At 39.1% G+C, this 23,531-nt stretch overlaps 1 protein-coding gene across 1 annotated transcript in view; it reads left to right on the top strand.

Moving 5' to 3' along the window:
* LOC103031053 (voltage-dependent calcium channel beta subunit-associated regulatory protein) overlaps positions 1 to 23,531 on the top strand; it is a 48,403-nt gene that overhangs the window by 4,140 nt on the left and 20,732 nt on the right. The window contains exons 2-3 of the mRNA XM_022678921.2: positions 6,465 to 6,536; positions 22,339 to 22,484. Of these exons, the coding sequence (XP_022534642.2) occupies positions 6,489 to 6,536; positions 22,339 to 22,484 (194 nt within the window). The 5' untranslated portion in view covers positions 6,465 to 6,488. The remainder of the gene's footprint in view (positions 1 to 6,464; positions 6,537 to 22,338; positions 22,485 to 23,531) is intronic.

Below are 23,531 nucleotides of genomic sequence, written 5' to 3'. Positions count from 1 at the left end.
GTGTTTGTGTGTGTGTGTGTGTATGGGAAGGCCTCTGGAGGTGCTTTACTGAGCGGTTGAGGTTTTTTTCTGGTCCTCATGAATACACAATGGCCAGGAACGGGCCCAGCTCAATGCGGAGCCGGCTGTACATTGCACATGCTCAGAACCCATTACAGCAGGGCTTAATGGGGATCAGAGGCATGGGGGCGAGAAGAGGGACATGTTAATGCTCGTTAATGAGCCGAGACATAAATGAACGAGATGTGTGACGGATATTCAGGTGGAGGGGTTTTAGACCCCCTAGGCTGGATTGGCACAATTCAACTTTCAGGCTTTACTTTCAACTTTAGTTACTATCTAGTGTTTAATTTGTTCATTTTAACATTTCACTCTGGAAAAAATTAAGAGACCACTTCAGTTTTTGAATCAGTTTCTCTGATTTTGCAATTTATAGGTAGATGTTTGAGTAAAATGAACATTGTTGTTTTATTCTATAAACTACAGACAACATTTCACAAACTCCCAAATTTCGAATGAAAATATTGTCATTTAGAGCACTTATTTGCATAATATGAGAAATGGCTGAAATAACAAAAAAGATGCAGAGCAAGTTAAGAGTCTCATAAAGTTTTAAGAGTTCAGAAATCAATATTTGGTGGAATAACCCTGTTTTTTAATCACAGTTTTCATGCATTTTGGCATGTTCTCCTCCACCAGTCTTTCACACTGCTTTTGGATAACTTTATGCCCCTCCTGGTGCAAAAATTCAAGCAGTTTAGTTTGGTTTGATGGCCTGTGATCATCCATCTTCCTCTTGATTATATTCCAGAGGTTTTTAATTTGGTAAAATCAAAGAAAGTCAGAATTTTTAGAGCTGTATGTTTGGGTTTATGAGCCAAAAACATGAATCATTTTTGTTTCTATGAACATTTTGCAATAACCCTTTACAAACTGAGATCATTTTAGTGTTACGTTTTGACATAATGTCAATCTGGCAGTTAATGTTTTTACATTGTGTCAGAATTTCATGATGAATGAACTGATATAAATGCTAAATTAAATAAAATCTCTCTACACCTACTTCAATAGAAAGTTAAACAGTTTCCCTGTTCTTTGTATTGCTTTTTACATTGACTTCCATGTTAAGATTTTTAGTAATAGTACACACTGCTACAAACACCTGGATGCAAATAGCTTGTGTCTTTTTTTAACCACTACAATGATCATGCATATGTTTTTCAAGTGTGAAATAAGTGTGAAAGGTTAAGTTTGTAAAATGTTTTCCTGAAGTTGATGCATCAGACTTAACTACTGTTCCTGACGATCTTGTGAGTCAGCACTTGCTCTACCTGGGGCTGGACGTTTGTGCCAAAAAGAATCTATTCTCAACTTCCAGTTTCAGGCATTTGGGAATAGCATGCCGACTCTAAAGCCTCCACACAGAGAGGTTCAGAGAAGTTTGCCGGCACTAACAGAGGTATTCTGCTGTCACAGTCTAGACACTGTCTGAAAAATGTGTCATTCCACATTACACACATCACTGGATTGGCTGTGTTTTACTTTGTACAAAGCGGGAAACTAAGCAAAAGTTCAAATTTGTCACAAGAAAAGTGGCTTACAATCAGACAGCTTTACCAGCACTGAAACATCTAAAGTACCTTCACAAAGGAGCCGATCAGGAAAAAGCACAATTTAACCCCCTGTTAGTTAGTTTTATATTGTAAATTTAATATTAAAGACTATATTAAAGCTATACAGGAACACACGCAGAATTCTTCTGTAAACAAAAAGTGTTAAACAAACCAGAATATATTTTATATTTAATATTCTTCTAAGTAGCACATTTATCTTTGAGGACAGATCTGCACACTCTTGGTGAGATTTTAATCTCAGTGTCTTCATGAGAGAGAGTCTCCTGGAATAGTTTGCTTAGCACCTTGTAGGAGTTCCTGGAGGTGTTGAACAATAGTTGCAGCTTTTCCTTCACGCTGTAAAGCTCCAGCTCATCCCAAATCACCTCAAATCACCATCTCAGTTCATCAGGGGATTAATGTGGAGGCCAAACTCTTTTTTGTTTATTACATAATTCCATGATATATCTTTAATATTAATATACAATGTAGAAAATAAATTGAATAAAGAAGTAAACAAAAATGTTGAATGACGAAGTATGTCCAAATTTTTGACTGGTACAGTATCTACAGTTTTAGTATATAGTACACAGTATAGTATAGTACTGTATATTATAGTATAGAATAGCATTCTATCTAAAGCAGATACCTATTGTCATACTGGCACAATGCATACACAGTTCAAACTGTGTGACTCAAGCTGTTGTCAAGGACGTGTAAGGGATTTTTCTCACTTCTTTAAAACCTATGTACCCAGCACTTATTCAGGGCTCATTCATGGGTGTGGCTCATTATTGCTAGTTTGCTTTAACTGTGGATTTTTTGCACAATTCAGTGAGTCACTTTTGTGCGTGTAGGTACGCAAAAGCTTTGGCTGTTTGCTGAGCTTTTTGCAGTGACCTCGCTCTAGTCCTATGGAAATTTGACTTCATCAGGCTTACACTTAGAGAAAGACAAGTAATGCAATAAGCTAAAGCAGTCACACACATTACAAAATGAACCAAACACGCAACCCTACACGTAGCACAGGGAGCAAATAGCTTCCACACCAGCACTGGACTGCAAACCCCAGACCACAGATTTGAATGAGGACCAGAGATCGGTACTCTGAACCACTTCCAGACTCAGAAACAGCTTTCACACTTGCCTAAATGAAAAAACGTGGAGCAAGCTACTGCTTCCCGGTTTGCAAATATGCATATCCATACACCTTTTTAATGTTTAAAAATACCATACTACTCTAATATCACGGACTGAACAGTTTGGCATAATCTGTATGTAAACTGTTACCACAGATGAAGAAGCACTAGCTTTCAGTCTCAAGCTTATTCGCTCTCTCACTCCACACACCAGCTGTAAAGAAAGCCGAGTGTGTTACATAACAGCCCACTGATACTAAAGCCCAGTTACTGCCCACCACCCAAATGAATGAAGGATGTTGGACTGATCTGACGAATCATGTTTGTTGGGGAGGATGAACCGCAGCAATCTCAGCCGCAGGTTGATTGATTTTAGCTGATGAGATTTGAGCACTTGATAGCGCTGCACTCGCCTCTACAGATTAATGATCGTATGCAGTGGAAGCACTGCATGCTAAGGTCCTGCCAAAAGTATGTAAATTGGTCAAGTTTTAAGTTTTTTATATATTTTTGGCCAGTGTGTTCATCAACGTGAATTATCACAGATGGTAATGATCGTGAACGCCTTTGATTACGGTACACGTTCACTGTGGCATTGTTTCGATAAGCTTCTATAATGCCAGAAAAAATATTTTTATCCAGTGTTGCATTCATTTTTCACCAAGATCTTGCAGCAGCATTGATGATGGTAGAGTCTGATCACTGCACAAAACCTTCTCCATCCAGCACATCCCAAAGATTCTCAATGAGGTTAAGATCTGGACTCTGTGGTGAACTCTCTCTCAATCCATGTGTGAAAATGATGATCTCATGCTCCCTGAAACCTGAACTCTTTCACAATTCCAGCACCATGAATCCTGACATTGTCATCTTGGAATATGGCTGTGTCATCAGGAAAGAAAAAATCCATTGATGGAATAACCTGGTCTATATTCAGTATATTCAGGTAGTCAGCTGACCTCATTCTTTCAGCACATACTGTTGCTGATTCTAGACCTGAGCTAGCTCAGCTGTGTTAAAGGCATGGATTTAATGTATTTAATTTGTATGGACCTAGACTAAACAGTTGTGAATTCATTGTGTGTGTGTGTGTTTTGGGTCAAGCTGTAACATTACAGCACACAGTAGGGAAGAATTATTATGACCAGTGGTTATGACCACAAAGTGTGTGAGAACTGCTGTAGTTATTCAGAGCAAAATACCAATATTGGCACTGCAGTGTGTGTGTGCATCTATTGCTAGTAGTGGCATGTGTAAAAGTGTGTGTGTGTGTGTGTGTGTGTGTGTTGAGGTTGCATGCTGTGTGGCATCACAGATGTGGCTGCTTACAGCGGGGTCACGGTCCAGTGCACAGCACACGACTCCAGAGCGAGTGCCACGAGAATAGTGGCTCATGCACGCATACACACAGACACACACACACAGACACAGATGAGAGATGAGGAGAATCTGTTCCTTCTCCCAGAATGCAGCTCGCCCTGCCTCCTACATACTTAAAAATGGAAAAGGGCCTAAAGCAAAAGTTTGGGCACCCTGCATGGTCAGTACTCAGTAACATCCTCTTGCTAATGCTTTATGTAGCAGCTGAGAGTCTTTCAGTTCATGCTTTAGGGATGCTTTAGTCTGTTTTCGTCTGTTGTTTTTACCTGAAGGCCTGTAGATGTGAGCGGTGTGAGATAATTGGCCTGTCTTGCTGCTCTGCACTTTGCAGGTCTGTCTGCATGTTGTGTGATGAGGTTTAGACATGGAGGGGGGCTGTGAAGGCCGAGGCAAAATTGTTGAAGCCGTATAGCACTTAAATGATGAATCTTGAGACCTTGTGCAGAGCGGTAGCAACTTGCAGAATATGGATTATATAACCTGAATAGGATCAGATACATAAATGATCTGCCCATCACCGGTTATTATACAGTGGAAAAGCCTGTAAGTGTGTGTTTTACCAGTTATATAAAATGCTGTGTTGGGTGTATTCGATTAGTAAAAAGCTGATGTCTATCATTCCAGGTATTTCGACCAGGGGTCAAAACTTTTGGTACCACTTTAAAATAAGACTACCTTTATAAAGGGTTTATAAATGGTTTACAAATAGTTTATTAATGGTTACTAATTAGATTGTGAATGCCTTAAAAATCATTAATAATCAGTTATAACACATACGTAGAAAGGGCAACAATATAGATGGCTGTAGGTTCACTATTTAGCAAACAACAGGTCATTGTTGCCCTTTCTACGTATGTGTTATAACTGATTATTTATTATTTTTAAGGCATTTACAACCTAATTAGTAACCATTAATAAACAAATTGTAAACCATTTTATAAACCTTTTATAAAGATAGTCTTATTTTTAAGTGGTACCAAACTTTTGAATGCCCTCTAATTATTGTACTGTCACTATGATCAAGAGAAATATTGTACTGCCATTATGACCAAGAGATCACTGGTTCGAATCCTGTTCATGTAGCTTGCCATCAGCTGCCAGAGCCCTGAGAGAGCACAATTTGCCTTGCTCTCTCTGGGTGGGTAGACAGCGCTCTTTTCCTACATTACTCCTAGAGTGGAGCTGGACACTGCTTAATTGTATAGAATTAAACTTTAAAAGTTATGATGATCATGCCCTCCATAGCTTTAAAATGAAAGAAATGGGATTTAAATATACTTTAAATGCCCACACAATGTTTAAATGTGGTATGGTGCAGTGGTGCTCACTACCTGCCAGTGAGCTACTGGGTTCAATTCCTGGTCAGGTTAACTATACTGTGCTACACTGAGATCCACCTAAACACAACAGTGAGTGGAAATGGAGGAGCTACTGAAGGTGATGTCAAGTGACCAAGAATTGGAATTTGAATTGCAGTCCGGATGCAGGACTTTTATCACTGAGTAGAAGTGTGACAATTTTTTCATAGACGTCCAAAAAGGGCTTAAGAAGGAAAAATCTTAATCATAACCGAGAATCGCTCATATATTTGAAGAAAAGTGAGATTTACGCTATTTTGTTATAGTCATGCACCAATAGTAAAACACACACCTGAACACATCTGCAGCAAATCAAGACTATGCTAACCTCACAATCAGTAAAATGTAAAAAACATGTTTTTTTTGCCATTGTAGAGATGGTTGGTCCTTATAAAGACAGTAAAAAAAAAAACAGAGCACAATTGTTCTAATGCAGACTCAGCTCTGTTATAAAATGAACGATAAGAATAGACAGGAGTTGATTGGACCCTCAAGGACGTTCCAGATCTCCTCAAGGAATGTTTTGTCTTCCCTTTTCTGCTTCTGCTAACTAAGCTCCTCTCTCTCTCTGAGGCTCTCTCCCTCGTTCCCTGTCCTCATCATCATCAATTACCTCAAACTCCTGCCTGTATTCCTGCCTGTTCAGCTTCGAGTTTTAAAGGTAGAGTTTCCCGGCTCTTTGGTCTGCTGATCTGATTCCAGCAAAGGAAAAACATGTTGGACATAGAACTCCAGCACACCGGCAGCTCAGATGTTCTGGCACCTCTAGCCATCCGTGTCCGTGAGCCAGCAGCCGGGGGTTGGGGTGGGGTGTTGGGGGGCTGAGAGATGAGGAAGAAGTGAAGATCTGAGCCAAGCGGCTGCAGTTTAGCCGAGTCAGCGAAGAGGGCGTGGAGGGGGGTGAGGCTTGATGAATGAAAAGCAGACATCTATCTGATTGCCATATTGTCATATTTGTGTCTCTCCCTGTACAGGAAGCGCACACCCCCGCCAGGACCATGAGCGATGAGCGGCCTCTGCTGACCAGCCTCACGGAGAACGCCACCGTGAGTACCCCCACCTTCACTCCTCACACAGATCTGAAGCTGTGCTTCTAAAGTATCTGTTTGTTTCACGTTCTGTATCACCTTTCACTGATTGGTTCTTTGTAGAGTCATTTTTGTAAATAGGATAAGTAATATAAAAGGAACTAGTATTGTGTCCCATGACTTTTGTCATCTCTTATGAGCGGAGGGTCTTCTGCATTGCTTGTGGATGTGATTTCTGCAACGTTTCTGCAAAGTGCTCAGCCTCACTGACAAGATAACACCTCACAACTTGTACAGGTGTATATGTTGTACCTCCCAAGCCATTCCCTGAGGAAAGACTTTACGTTACAAACTGCTATCCCGTGACTTTCGTAACAATGTAAACCTTGTATATACATTGCTATAATATAATCTTTTAATCCCAACTTCTACAGAACCTTCTAACTAATATTTATGTGTAATTTTTTTTTAATTATCTGAATTCAACCAGTTTGAGGTGATTTGTAGATCCATTTGTCCAATCCATGACCACTAAAGAACCTCCCATATACATCCAAGTGTGTATTAATGGAGAGTACTTTGGAATGATGAACTATTTTTTTGGTTTTCTAAAGCATCAATTTTCTCAACTGGTGGGTCGGGTCCCAAAAGTGGGTCATGGGAACGTTCTGGTTGTAGCTTGTAAAAAATAAATATATATATATATAAAAAAAAATAATAATAATAATGCTCATCTGATTTTGTACTCTTGTCTTTTATATTTTGGGGAAAAGAAGACAAATACATTTATATATATATATATAATATAATATATAATTATATAACTTTATAAAAGTAACTTTTATACATGTAGTACTTGTCATGTTCCTCCTTAGTTTATTAAGAAAATACTCTTCAATTGACTTTGCATGCATATATATGTTTAAATGGGTTATTATTGGGTCGCGACTCAATGACCGTGAGAAATATGGGTCTCGACCTGCAACCAGTTGAGAACCCCTGATCTAAAGAATCTAATCTAGATATGTAATTTGATTTAAATGTGTGGTTCAAATACAGAAGAACCTGTAAACATAATCCTAGTCATCATTCTCATGTGAGGCTCACATGGGTGGTATATGGGTTGGGTGGGTTTCAGGTGCACTGTAGACCTGGATAAGTTATATTTACTTAAATAATTTGAGGGAATTTGTTGCCTTAAAAAGTTTAAGTAACGTTTACTGAGAACTTGAGTTATTTAGGCTTGAATCAGAACTGAGTTGCTGCGCTTTCCTCCAAGTGTGCTGATGAAAAGAGGCTTTGAGTTTGACTTCACATGTATCGGAGGAGGCATGTGCTAGTCTTTACACTCCTTGTGTGAAGGATATACAGCTGAGTAGCAGCTGAACAACTGGGACAATTGCCCTAGCTAAAATGGAAGAAAAATGGGATAAAATTTGAAATACATTTAGAAAAAAGTAAGACACCCCTAATAGGGGTGGGCAATATTATATCGTATACAATATATCGTGATACAGAAATATCCTGATATTAAAAATCCATATTGTGATAATAGAGATGTTCTGTCTTAAAAGTAGTCTATTATTTACTGTGAAGCTTTAGGTGTATTTATTGTATAATTGTTTTAGTTTGTAGTTTATATGCATGCACTAAATATTCTGCAATATTTTTTGCTGCATTATATTATTTTATGCTATATTATTTATTTTGCCACATAATGATTATGCTGTTATACTCTTATACTATATTCCTGAAACGAATTAATTATTTTTCTGTTTTCCTATATCGCCAAGTAAATCGTTATCGCAAAAATACCCTGAAATATCGTGATATTATTTTAGAGCCATATCGCCCACCCCTAATCCCTACCAATACCCAAGCTGTTCCATGCTCTCAGAATCTCTACCCCCTTATGCTTATACTGAACCAGCCTTATGTAAATACATGAAACAGCTATTGCAGCCTCAAAGGAAAGTCCATACTAAGCATTTTGCCTTTGCTTAGGAAGCCAGCCCCCACCCATAGTGCCCACCCATCCCATCTCTATTCTGCCCCTCTCCCAGCTTTCAAAGTCTTTTGATGCTGCGTAGAGCTGCATCTCTCCAAGGCAGCGCACCTGAAAGTGCTGGAAAATGGCCTGGAAGAATTCCTCGCCTTCCATATGCCAGCATCTTTTCCTTTGTTGTTCTTTCGCTCGACCAAGGGCGCCTGACAGAAGCGTTATCTACGTCAGTCACGAGCGCCGCTGAATACGAGGAGCGCTATCCTTCAGCGGCACATTCTGCTGCAGCCGGCGAGGGCTGGTAGATACGGTGATATCATCTCAGAGATATGAAATCAGATTGCCTTGGGTTTTGAATGGCGTACTATAAAATATTGTAGCAGCAGGGCTTGAATAACAGCAATTCTTATCCTTTCATAACAATAGATGTGACGTTCTCAAATCCTTGAGTGCAGATTATCGCAATCCATTTTTGGAGGGCTGGCGTACATTTGTATTCTATTTCTGCTATAAAACAGTCCAACCCAACCCCCCCAGCGAGTGGTCAGGTGATGTAGGATGCTGCTGATGGCTGGTACACAGTGTACAGTGTGTGTTAGGGAGTTGAGAAAGGTTGGAGAGGCTGGAGAGGTTGGTGGTCAATAAGATTAGACTGGAAACATCATTACTTGCAAACTAAGCAATAGACTATAACTAGGGCATTCCTAGGCCTGTCTCAATAAGAATGTTTGTGGATGATATATCGTCCCAGAAATTACTGCGATAAACGCGATTATTGTTTTATTTTAAGACAACTTAAATTAAACTGTTATATAATAGTATATAATAATAGGATACTATAACAAAGCAATTATATCCATTTAAAGGAGAATTTTAAAGGTGTAAATTTGATTTTTAGTGTAGTAAAACATGATAAAGAGTACTAACCTTTGTTGAACAGCCCACCTCCTGTCTCCTGCAGCTTTCAGAGAGCTGTAATTCTATGCTTAGAATGGATGATATGGGGCATATTTTGCCCCTGCTTTTTACACCGTTATCTAGGCTCAAAGGAGCTCCACACCTCATTGGTAGAATTCAAAGAGATTTATTATCTTTCAGAAGTTTATTATCTTTCACTTTACCTTAAGCTTAGGTTACAGATAGAAGAATAGGAGATAAGGTTACGCTACAGGATGTAATCAGTGGTTTTTAATAAGCCTCTTGTGCACTTTCTAAGTTAATATTGATTAGTTTTTAATGTCAGGGCTCTCCGGATTCTCTGGAGTGTGGAGTCACTTTGAAAGCCTGGAAAAAAGAGATTTATCTGCAGGGGCAAAATATGCCCCATATCATTCATTTAAAAGCATGTTTGGACAAACTGTAAAGAAAATACTGGCTCTCGTAAATCTGAGGGAGAACAGAGGTTAGTACTCTCCGTCATGTTTTACTACAACAAAAGTCCACAAGAGTTTACACCGGAGTTCTCCTTTAAAGACAACTAAATTTTAACTAATCATAGTTTGTGAAATCTATACTTTTTTCCCCACCTGCTGCAGTCCACACTGTGCTATGTATATGTGTTATATATGTGAACAAACATACACATAAACACAATAAATGATATCATGATTATCAAATATTATTGAGGCCATGTCCATTTATTGTACGAGAAATAAATTGTTGAAGTAATTATCGTGTCAGGTCTAGGCATACCATACCTTTTTTTTTTTTTTTTTGGTACCGGTGTCCAGGCACGACCACCCCTGCACCATCTAACGAATGAATGAATGAATGAATAATTAATGAAGTTACACTTATATTGCGCTTTTCTAAAAACCCAAGGAAGCTTTACAGTTTACACGCTTTACACCTAACCAATCATACACACAGGAACTGCGATCTAGAACGTGCTAACCACGAACACCGTGCCGCCCAATATATTTACTGTAAAAACAGAGTGGACTGATGGGTTTGTTAGATGTAATTGCTTTTGTGTAGACTGATCTTCAAGTAACTTAATTCATTTTGACTTTTTGAAAACATATTTTAATGTTACGAATAGAATAAAAGAGCATTCCCATACTAGACAGCGGCCATTTCTTTTCTTTTCTTTTGTTAAGATCTGCTTCTGACATGCAAATTTAAATGACTGGAACAGATTTGGTTGGAAATTGTAATAAATATACCATTTATACCAGGATGCATTTCTGAGTAAATGTGTTTTCACAACGACCACAGGCTCCTGGTTTGGAATAAGTGTGGAACTATGCTTAACCCTTAGAACCCTACGGATGGATTTTACATCCAAAATCGCACCTTGTGTTCTCAGCTTACTTACTTAATTAAAGTCTATATATTTAAAAATAAGAAAAAAAAAAAAACAGGCTGCTTCCTTTTACATTTTAAATGATTATATTTTTGAGCAGGCTTCTGGAGTAAAATAGCTCAGGGCATGTGTCTGTCTGATTTAATTACTGTGTTATAAGACCTGAAAGAGGAACTGACAAAACAGAGAAAAAACACACCAAAACAGCCTAGTGTTCAAAGGGTTCATTTAAATGCAGATTTAAATGACTGGGTTTGGAAATTGTAATATATTCCATTTAAATATATGTGCTATCACAACGACCACAGGCTCCTGGTTTTATAAGAAAGTGTGGAACTATGCTTAACCCTTAGAACCCTACGGACAGAGTTCACGTCCAAAATCGCACCTTGTGTTCTCAGCTTAATTACTCAGGAATCCCTTCACACATCAACATAATCCATATATGGTTAAAAAGGGCAGAATTTACTCAACTTACCCAGTGCAGTAAAGCATCTACAAGAAACCCATTGAGAAAAACACCTAAAACAAGTGAGATCTCCCTCCTCAACCAATATTCCTTTAGTGCTTCAAACATATTTATATGATGTTTCAAACCAAATAATATCAGTAAATAAAGACTCAAAAGTGTCCACAGAAAAAGTGTGAAACTACCTGCTTTACTCAAACTAAAGCTAGGTATGGTGTGCGCACTACTTTATATAGTTTTTAGTATTTTACTTGCGCATTTTTACTAAGTAGTTATTTTGCACTATACATTTTTATTTATTTAGACTAAAAAGTTTACATTTTTGTGTATAGTTTTCTTTGTGTGTCCTGATCAAAATACTGAAGGGCATAGGCTGCTCTGAGTGTCAGGTTTTTAGTATCTACATGTATCCTAGAGGTGTGATTATCAAGAAAAATAAATCCGCCTGATGCTCTCCAAAGTATTGTCACAATAATAAGCCATGTAATGAACTGTCATCAATATTCTTATGCTTTTAACTCATAAACACTCTAGTCTAACCATTTTTGAAAACATATCTTAGGTGGGAATATATTTAAAGTCTATACATTTAAAAATATGTAAAAAAAAAAAAAAAAAAGAAACAGGCTGCTTCCTTTTACATTTTAAATAATTACAGTCGTATGTCTTCTGGAGTAAAAGAGATCAGGGCATGTGTCTGTCTGATAGAATTACTGTGTTATAAGACCTGAAAGAGGAACTGACAAAACACACAAAAACAGCCTAGAGTTCAAAGGGTTAAAGTAAGTTATTTTCTCTAGAACCGAGAAACGTGACGTGAGTTAAAGGGATGTGATGGAGTGGTAGTGGTGTGTGAAAAGTTCATCATGAACAGGAAACGTAAAAAAAAAAAAGAAGATTTTTTTATAGAATATTTGAGTAAGAGAAGATGGACATTTAGAATTTTTACTCGTCCTAAAATTCTGTTATTTTATATGTGCACAAAAATAATGTCAGATAAAATAACAAGAATGATTTAAACATTATCACCCTATCTGGACGATATTAAATGTGCGTTTTTTTGCCCATTCAAAATGAACAGGGAGAATTTTGCATGCCCGTGTACGTCAAAAAAGTACAAAGTACAAAGATGAAATTCGGATGGCCAATAGAACTTATGGCCTTCTTTCCAAAAATATGCTTTAGAAAACGATAAGATGTACGGTTTTCGTACAATTGTTGTGCGAAATGGCCCCATAGGAATGAATGGGGCCCAACGAAGGTAGCCAGCTAATGCTCCAGTACTGTGTGTGTATGGAGCAGCTATAGGATAATTTAGCAACCCTAGCAACACCTTAGCAACCAGCAGAGACACCACAGCAACCAGCTACGAATCAGCACTGCAATCACACTCGCAGTTTATGCAGGAACTTCAATGTAGTTCACTTTTTTCCCTTTATTTAGCCAAGCATTAGTCATTAGACAGCTCAACATGTTTTAGAGGAGGACAATTGCCAGTTATTTATTTATTTATTTATTTTATATCATTTAATAAACCAGGGTTATCCTATTTCCATTCAGAGAGAAAAAAAGAACAAGAAAGATTGTAAAATTGTGTTTTCTAAGACTGATGGCAAGATATGAGATAATGTATCCTATTGATATAATGTTGGGTTTTTTTAAAGTTTCCTTTTGTATTGTATTCTGCTGTCTTTAATACACCGTTTTAAACTTTAAAACTGTACAAAAGTCCAAACATAGTTGATTTTAAAGATTTTAAAGGGCACAAATTAGGCTATTATTCAAAAATTCCATTCATTATTCCCACAGAGAATTCCAGCATTCCTAAAATGCGCATGACACCCTCTACAGAATGATGGATTACTTCAGAGGTCAATAGTAAAGTAGAGCGAAAAGTAAAGTCACAGCGTTTGCTAATTTTTAGCTCACTCTGCAGGTTTTCACATGCTTCTAAACGAGGCCCCGTATGTGTGAGCTGATCTATATACAGTATGTTGGGCTATATATGTTGGGTTATATGCGCTGGCCTATATGCTGTGAGTTTGTGTGCTGTGAGCTGTAATAAGGGCTGGGGGTCCGGGGGGATTGGCCGTTGCCTGGAGACTGTCCCGTGTGTTTAAGTCTGAGAGTGAGGGGTGGAGTACTTTCACCTCGGATCAGGAAGGAGGATCGGCGCTGCAGAACCGGCCACTCACTTCTGCCTCACATTCAGAATTCAGATCAGATCCACTGCAGGAGGACTGGAAGGTCCTTGAACGCTGCTGTAGCTGGAAGGGAAAGATAATTGCTGCTTGTATGATGCAGAGAACGAGCACAGTGTGTGACTAGGCATGGTAACACACACACACATATATATATATATATACACACTAACACACACATATATATACACACATCCAGTATAGGAGTCCATAAGGCTTGGATTGTATTCGCAAGAACTTGGTGATTCGATAAACATCACGATACACTGCAGGGAAACAGTTTGACATTATGCTGGTGGTGTAGTATGTGGTATTAATGAGTGTTTTGTGCTGGTATGAGTAAGTGGATCAGATGCAGCAGTGCTGCTGGAGTTCTTAAACACTGTGTTTAATCACTCACTGGCCAATCACTAGTGTACTTTCCTATCTAACTGCAGAGTTTCCTGTTCTTCAGTAATTCAAGATTCAAGATATTTATTGTCATGTGCACAGTAAACAGGCAGTTACACTATACAATACAAATTCTTACTTTGCTAATCCTCCACTGACACATTACATTACATTACATTACATTACATTTGGCTGAAGCTTCTCTCCAAAGCGACTTACAATAGTGAAGTACAAAAGTAATAGAAGTTAAAGGTAAAAACATCTTTAGATAGGGCCTAAAGCTGGTCAAAGGGAAATAATAGGATATAGGAGTGAAGGAGGGGAAGAAGGAAATGAGGTTAGAAGTAGTTAGTCTGTTAGAAGTGTTAGGAGAGTAAGTGCTCTTTGAAGAGCTCTGTCTTCAGGAGTTTATTAAAGATAGTGAGAGATTCTCCTGATCTGGTAGTAGAAGGTAGTTAGCTAGAGGTGTTAAGAGAGTAAGTGCTCTTTGAAGAGCTCTGTCTTCAGGAGTTTATTAAAGATAGTGAGAGATTCTCCTGATCTGGTAGTGGAAGGTAGTTAGCATAAAAAAACATGGGTACAAAAAAGGACTTTCCATAAAAGGTACTTTTTGTACCTCTATATAAGATACAGCCCAACGACAAGCTTTGTACTTTTTTAAGTACAAATCTTTAGTTATTTTTCTTAGTGTGTAAAATCCTATCCTTTTACCACCACTTTACTACATAAAACTACGTTAAAAAAATCCCAGCATAAACATCATGTTGCTGTTCTTGAAACAGACAGTAGATTGAGGTTATTCTCTCCATCAATCGAAAGCAGGATACACACACTCAAACACACACACTTACACACACACTCAAACACACACATATTTACACACACACACACACACTCATCCTTGAGAAGATGAAAAGGAGCATTGAGTGCTGACGTTTCTGGCTTGGCTCCTTGGCACCGCTGGTGACAGCATCCTCCAAATGAAAGCCCCTTATTCTGGGGCTAATTTTAGTAGGCGCTGCCCTCGTTTTCCATTCAGATGAGCTCCGAAAATTGAATTAAGTATCTCATTGCCGTTTTGATTATGGACCAGAGGCTCAGACTTACCGGCCAGAACGTATTAATCAACCACCGCACGCAAACTTAATTGTACTCTTTAGTGCCGTCGGGAAGTGCTGGACTTCAAACCCATTAATACAGAAGAGTTAACGTGGTGGAGGATCATGGCACTGCTTCGTTTTTAGCATACAGTGGTAAAAAATGTTTTCTTTTTCTCTTTGTCGTCTTATTCGAATGAACTAATAATTTTATATCTGCTTTGGTTTTGCAAATGTTGGCAGAGATGACTAGCATGTGAATCTACCTGGATACCAGATCAGGTAAGAACAAGGGAAGCAGACAAGAAGGGAATTTGAAACTTAAGAAATCATCGGCCCTTTCTCAGTATGGAGTACATAAGCTTGGGCTCTCATAATTGGCCAGAATGGATTTGGTATTTTTTTCTGACTTTTATTCTGTAAGCACGCAGCACGTCTGGTCTTCAACCAGCCAAAAACGGGCTTATGTCACCCCGCTGCTCATTGAGCTCCATTGGCTACCAGTTGATGCTCGCATCAAATTCAAAGCTCTTACAGTCGCCTACAAGGTGATGACAGAACAGCTCCTTCCTACCTGCACTGATCACTCCTGAAGGCTTACGATACCTCCTGGCCGCTGCGCTCATTCAATGAACGTCGCCTCGCTTTACCAAACAAACATTCACACAAAGCAATCCAGACTGTTCTCATAAAGAGTTCCCCAATGGTGGAACAAACTACCTTCTACTACCAGATCAGGAGAATCTCTCGCTATCTTTAAGAAACTCCTGAAGACAGAGCTCTTCAAAGAGCTCTTACTCTCCTAACACCTCTAACTAACTACCTTCCACTACCAGATCAGGAGAATCTCTCACTATCTTTAAAAAACTCCTGAAGACAGAGCTCTTCAAACAGCACTTACTCTCCTAACACCTCTAACTAACTACCTTCTACTACCAGATCAGGAGAATCTCTCACTATCTTTAATAAACTCCTGAAGACAGAGCTCTTCAAAGAGCACTTACTCTCCTAACACCTCTAACTAACTACCTTCTACTACCAGATCAGGAGAATCTCTCACTATCTTTAATAAACTCCTGAAGACAGAGCTCTTCAAAGAGCTCTTACTCTCCTAACACCTCTAACTAACTACCTTCTACTACCAGATCAGGAGAACCTCTCACTATCTTTAATAAACTCCTGAAGACAGAGCTCTCCAAAGATCACTTACTCTCCTAACACCTCTAACACACTAACTACTTCTAACCCCATTTCCTTCTTCCCCTCCTTCACTTCTCTATCTCCTTATTTCCCTTCGACCTCCTTTAGGCCCTATATAAAGATGTTTTTACCTTTAACTTCTATTACTTTGTACTTGACTATTGTAAGTTGCTTTGGACAAAAGTGTCTGCCAAATGTAATGTAATTGGAAAAGCTGCTTCCTTGATGACGTCACCCTCTCCTATGGGTGCAGAGAGCATTTTTCTGAAAACCTAGGAGCACTTTTTTACATGTCTGATTCCTTAACAAATAAACCATATATCTGAAGTGTAAACCACTATATTCTTACCTAAAATAACTAAAAACTTTATTTATCACACAGCAGTACTATTTTAACTTATTGGTATGTACTTTCTCCTCCGCTGATACTGCTGCGTGTCACGTGGTCCCTGTCTGTTCTCATGTTTCTGTGTTTATTTACCTTTTCTGGCCCTGTCTCATGTCTGTGTTATATCCCCATGTTACCTGTGCTCCTCTGTGTCTCAGTAGTTTTCCACTTACCTGTGTTCATTTGTAGCTCCGCCCCTTAGTCCCAGGTGTTTCCTGTTTCCCGTGTGTGTCCACCTCTATTTATAGTCCGTGTTCCCTTTCTCTCGTGTCGGTCCTCGTACTTGTTAAGTCTGTTATGGTTGCGTCTCTGTTTCACATGTTCCCCGTGTTTCTTGTTTTCAGTTTAGTTTCAGTTTATTTGTTTATTTTTGTCTTTTGTTATCTGTTTAATAAATACATTCGTATTTGCGTCCGCTCTCCTCGCCATTCCTTGCTGCACCCTGACACTGCGAGGTGCATTGTGGGATATTGGACTGTAAGAAGTCCACACTGGTCACCTTCCATGCATCCTCGATAATGAGGGAGGAGCAAGAACACATCCGGGTATTTAAAGTGAACTTAGATACCTGTGAAATTCTAATTGGAACTGCACAGTTTCATTATTTTGTAGCTGAAAAGAGCATCTTTAGGCTTTTGAAAACATTTTTTTAGCATTTCCAGTGTGTAACTGCAGAAATGTCATTGGATACGCCTGGTCACTGTCATGTTAGCACTGTGCTAGTGATGTTGGATATGTCTGGTCAATGGGCACATTTTCAAATTAGAAATAGTAACTAATCACTTGTCCAGGATATTGTTTTAAATTTGGAAGGTAAAATTATGTATTTTGCTAAGAAAGCAAAGACAACTTCCTTATATAATTCAGTTTTTCTACAGTAAAGTTTTTAGGCTGTAGAGGCGCTAGCATTACTGCTACTGTGAGCTGACTGGTTGGTAAGCTGATGATGATGAAGTTACACTCAGACCATGTTTAAAAGTTAACTTTGGACTCACTCTAGAGCACCTTCTGATGGCCTGATAAACACAGAAAAGATTCTTAAGAGGGTATTCTCCTCTCTAGAGATTCTCTGCTGATATTAATTTGGAACAAGCTATTAAAACACACAGTTCTCTATTTTGCATTTAGTTATCTAGAATGTTCCCTTTATAACACATCTAAAGACATCCACACTGCCAAAAAACTAAATCTTACTAAGCATTGTGTATGTAAGTGTTAGATTGTTTTGCTGATTGTTGGAATAATGATCTAGTATTTCCACCTTATTTTAAGTAATTTGATCTTAGAATAAGCACAAAAAGTCAGCAGTCAAGTTATTTTGCTTCTTGTGTCCAAATTTAACGCAAAAAATCTGTGATTTTTGCTTGATTTAAGTCTTATTTCATTCATTTTGAGACTTTGCGATTGCTTTTTAAAGAAATCTTACTAAGAAAAAATGTATTTGATTAAAATTAGCATATGCATATTATATTGCATATATGTTGTCTAGTTTTTGCTAATGGATTTTTTGCAGTGCATGAGAACCTGTGAGCCTCCTGGTACTGATTAATCAATGCAGCAAATGGAAAATGAAACTGTAAAGAGCTTTCGTAACCATTTGACTCTGCAGTGGGAAAGCGGACGATGTTTTCTGGGTTTATTTTTCAGACCAGAAAAAGGGAGCATTTTAAAGAAGTAAAAAAACGGAGCAGAACCTTCACTGGAATCTGGTCTTTTTTTTATGAAATCTTACTTGAATCTCTCTTTGACTAGAATCCGCTATTATACTTGAAGGCTGCTCTGGTCTATTAAACAGGGCAGTTCTGCGTTGGCTGTGAAACGATTCAGTCCCAAAAAGCACTATGTAACACGGTCGTTTAAACAGCAGTTGAATGGAAATGTGACATTGCACTCTGTTGCGTAACACTTCATTTTTTACTGGAATAAAGCCTGTAATGGCCTGTGTTTAATTAACTGCTTGGGAGAGCTCTTTGTTGAGGGTTTAAGCTGTTTGAATAAGGATGTAACACTTGAGGGTGTACAGTGGAACGCGAGTGTTTTGGGCTGATTGAAAGTCATTTGCAGTTCTCAGTATCTCTCGAGTGATTAATGGTGGACACTGGTGGACTGGTGGGTCACTGTAGTGAGTACAGTGCTTTTTTGAAAGCAAAGCATGTGGTCAGTGAGCTTTCTGTATCAGCTTAAATGATTTTAGTGTGTTTCTACTGGATATTGTCATAAACATTGCATAAAATAGGCCAGTGAAAATATCTCCATTTTTGTCGATTTTTTAGTTCACTACAAAATTTAAACACACTGCATCAGAATGTCTTGATAAATGGACTAATACAAATACTCAAAACTTATGTTGCATTGAATTCCATTAAGGGTTTTCATTGGGCAGCAACTATAATTATTCTGGTCATTATATAAATTATGTTAAGTCTATTCTAGATGTCTCCATTTAAAACTTCTAGAGCAGGGGTGTCCAAACTTTTTTTGTTGGGGGCCAGAAGGAGAAATATATTTGAAGTCACGGGCCACAGACTCTGTAATAAAACAAATAATGAAATATACCACTTTAAATAATACTTTTTTCCTGATTATTTCATTTACACACCGTTTTACTTGACTTACTATCTTTATCTTTGACAGTGTTGTGTAAACTAAGATTTTTCAAATTGATGTTTAATTTCATGATGTCTCTTAATATTAAACTCCTTAATTACGGCAACTTTTAGACTCTTTGGCCTGTTTTTCTGCGCTAAAACTGCACACCCTCTCCGCTTTTAGACTCTTTTGCCCCGTTTTTCTGAGCTAGAAATGCGCACTCTCTCCGCTTTTAGACTCTTTGGCCCTGTTTTTCTGAGCTAGAAATGCGCACCCTCTCCGCTTTTAGACTCTTTGGCCCGTTTTTCTGCGCTAGAAATGCGCACCCTCTCCGCTTTTAGACTCTTTGGCCCGTTTTTCTGCGCGAGAACTGCGCATCCTCTCTGCTTTTAGACTCTTTGGCCCGTTTTTCTGCACTAGAAATGCGCGCCTTCTCCGCTTTTAGACTCTTTGGCCTGTTTTTCTGCACTAGAAATGCGCACCCTCTCCGCTTTTAGACTCTTTGGCCTGTTTTTCTGCGCTAGAAATGCGCACCCTCTCCGCTTTTAGACTCTTTGGCTTGTTTCTGACACCTAGCGTTCAAACTTTGAATCTCACATTATAAAAACCTGCTTAACAGCGGGCCAACTTTCATTCTATTTCTAAAATACCTCGCGGGCCGCTCCAAAAAAGGAAACGGGCCGCAAATGGCCCATGGGCTGTAGTTTGGACACCCCTGTTCTAGAGTGAATGATATTGAATGTGTAAAGGTGGTGGTGGTTGGTCGTGGGGTAGCAGTATGACAATTGATCGAGTCATATTACCTCTGGGCAGGTCTCAGACACACGCAGATACAAAAAAACAGGTTTATTAAAAAAGGGGGCAATACAAGGGGTAGTCACACACGATTAACAGTCCAGGGGTCATTCACAGATTCACAGACAAGGCAATATCAGAGAGCCATTTAAAATCAAGGTCAGTAAATACAAAAACAGGGTCGGCAACAAGAGGGAAAACACAGACAAAGAGAAAAGTGTTGTATAAGGAAAATCCATGAATACTCAGCACAGGTGAAGTGGAGTGAGGGGTTCATATAGGCCAGGTGCATCCTGGGTATTGTTGTCCAGAGGTGCTGAGTGTGGGAGAGACACGAGCGCTTTCAGTGCCAGGCGTGACACAGGGGACAGTTTGGGAACGCCCACGCCCATTAATATGTGAGGTGTTACCTTTTAAATTTGTGCAATGGCACAGTTAACATGACCTGCTTTGGGGTTCAGCCATCTGCCTAATTTTTCATTTTTTTAATGTGGATGAGCATTGTCCTTTTACAGTAGTGCACTAAATAGGGTGCATTCAGAAACGGTAGGCCCACTGGTTGCAGGACATTGTTGGCTGATCAGCTACATTTTATTTATTGCTCAAATATGCTGTTCTATATGATTCATATAGAAGTTTGTTTTCTGTATGAAACAAAGTCGCCCTCTAATATTTGGTTGGACCGTCTTTAGCTTTGATTGTGGTACATATTTGCTGTGCCATTGTCACAAGATTTATTTCAATCCAGTGTTGCATACATTTTTCACCAAGATCTTACAGCAGCATTGATGATGGTAGAGTCTGACCACTGCACAAAACCTTCTCCATCCAGCTCATCCCAAAGATACTCAATGAGGTTAAGGTCTGGACTCTGTGGTGAACTCTCTCTCAATCCATGTGTGTAAATGATGATCTCATGCTCCCTGAATCACTCTTTCACAATTCCAGCCCCACGAATCCTGGTATTGTCATCTTGGAATATACCCGTGTTCCCATCAGAGAAGAAAAAATCCATTGATGGAATAACCTGGTCTATATTCAGTATATTCAGGTAGTCAGCTGACCTCATTCTTTCAGCACATACTGTTGCTGAACCTAAACCTGCAGATCAACTGCAGCATCAACCACAACCACAACATTTACTTACTTAAATCCAAGTGGAGACTTAGATTTTTGGCCAGGTAGTGTATTTTTCACTGCAGCACTGATTATAGTATAGTGTATGGGTGTGTGCTGTGATTCCAGGTTGGTGTTTTTGGAGCTTTAGGACTGGGCCAGTGCCTGCTTCCCCCTGCAGCCTTAATCTGCACTGCCACTAACACTGTGACTGCTGCCAGGGCCACATGTGGGCTGCCACCTTTCCATCACACAGCTGCATGTGCTTCCCCCAGCCTGTCTAACTCTCTGAACCATGCACACACACACTCTCTATCTCTCTCTTTTATCTTTATTTCTCTCTCTCTCTCTCTCTCTCTCTCTCTCTTTCTCTATCACACACATAAAATCAGTCTGTACCTAGAATGTGTTTCCACACACAGCCTGGTATGTGTGGTCACAGGATATGAGTTGGGTAAACACTGAAAGGCTGGCACTGCATGATGTTCTGTTCTTTCATATCGAGGTCAGCGGTGGAATCTGTGGGTGGAGGTTGCGGATGTTTCATCATTTTTAATCATCAGATATATTTCTGATGCAGCAGTTTATCATTGTCCTAAAGTATTCACACCTCCCTGTCCCTTCTAACAGTGAATTCATGAGTGAGTTTGAGTGCCAATAAATGCTATTCGGAAGAAAGATGCAGGTTACCGGGAACAATAAATTATGTAAAAAAATAAATAAAAATTGAGCAACTATTATTTATTAAGCTACACATACAGAAAAGAGGAATAAAAACATGTATAACACAACATTCCAGACTCGGAATGGAGTTGTAGAGTAGTGGTGTAGTGGTGTCCATAATGCAAGTAGCCATTTATTGTAGCTCAAATATTCTCATTCCATCCCTCACATAAAGTTTTCAGGCTTTTATTTTGGTGCAATGGCACAGTTAACGTGAACTGGTGAAAAATGTTTACGGTATTAAATATTCAGCTTTTAACCAAATGTTTCATTTTGTTCGGTTTCAGCTTTAAAAAATTTTTATCTGTTCTCACTGATGCTCCTCACAGCAACGTTCTGACACCTAGTGTACTAAATCCTTCGATTAGAGAATGTTACAGTTGTTACTGCAAACTTTCAACTTTTTCAACAGTCTTCCTTAGATACTACAGTGTGTGTTTATATATACAGTTATAAACATGTATCATTACATTAAACTGTTTATTACAAATCATGGTGTGTTTGTGTTTGTGTGTGTGTGTGTGTGTGTGTGTGTGTGTGAGCAGGATGTGCCGGTGGCGCCAGGCAGGCCGGATAACTATGTGCTGCTGCTGGTGATGCTGTGTGTGTTTGCTGGAGGAACGCTGGTCCTGCTCTCAGTCCTCCTCATCTTCTGTCATCGCTGCTGTCAGAGTGGGCGTCGCTACTCCAGGTGACCACACCCACCTTGCTCTCAATATGACGTCTTGACCCCTGTTTACAGTTGGCATTAACATGCACCCTGGGTTATCTGATCATAAATGGCCTGTACAATTATCTTATGTGAACGGGATATGATGCATTGTTATGGTGCATCGTAATCTAATCACTTATACCACATTCGGAGGTGGTCAGAAATGCAAATGACCACTATATGATTTTTGTGTGAAAGGCAAAGCTTCACCGTCCACATTAACCTCTCCACTGCCCCTTTTGAACATAGGTAATAACCTAAAGACCACACTATTCACCGTCCACAAGGGTTAGCTTGAGTATCGTATATTTTTCACACTATAAGGCGCATTTAAAATCCTTAATTTTCCCAAAAATCGACAGTGTGCCTTATAATCCGGTGCGCTTTATGTATGAATTCTACCAGTCAGGTATTAAGGATCATTAAAGCCACTCTCTTGAGTGTATAAAGTTATAAGGGTGAGATTTCAGTGAAGTTTTTCCAGCACTAAAGCTGGGTGCAGCAGCATTAGCATTATCTGCTAATCATCGCCATTCAGAGGCGAGTATATTGGACTGTTTGCTGTATTTAAACAAGCTAACGGGGGATAAACCGCTAGCTGATAGCACCCTGGGTTACCGGAACACTCAGGATCCCTCAGTCTAGTGCTATCGGGCAGCTAGCGCTGCGGTTATTGACTAATGCTAATGCTGCTGCACCCAGCCTTAGTGCTGGAGAAACTTCACTGAAAACTCACCCTTACTCACCCGCTTTACTCACTCAAATAAACAGTTTTTAGGAGAAAAATTTATGTAGATTAACATCCAGCACCCGTTTGTCTCCAGTGTAGTCCACTTTGTAGTCCAAAAAATACGGTATGCTGCAATAATCATGGCTGGTGTACAAGTGAAATTATGAGTATGTACTTTTTGCCATCATTTGTGAATATATTACTCAGTAGACGTGTTAATGCAACGTATAAAAGGGGTTTTAGACTCAGTTTACACCTGGTTACTTCTTGAATATTGTGTATCTGGATTATATCAG

Source organism: Astyanax mexicanus, chromosome 4 (assembly GCF_023375975.1).
Source record: "Astyanax mexicanus isolate ESR-SI-001 chromosome 4, AstMex3_surface, whole genome shotgun sequence".
NCBI classification, from domain to species: Eukaryota; Metazoa; Chordata; class Actinopteri; order Characiformes; family Acestrorhamphidae; genus Astyanax; species Astyanax mexicanus.
Note: the sequence above shows the minus strand (reverse complement) of the source record. Positions and strands in the feature narration are given on the sequence as shown.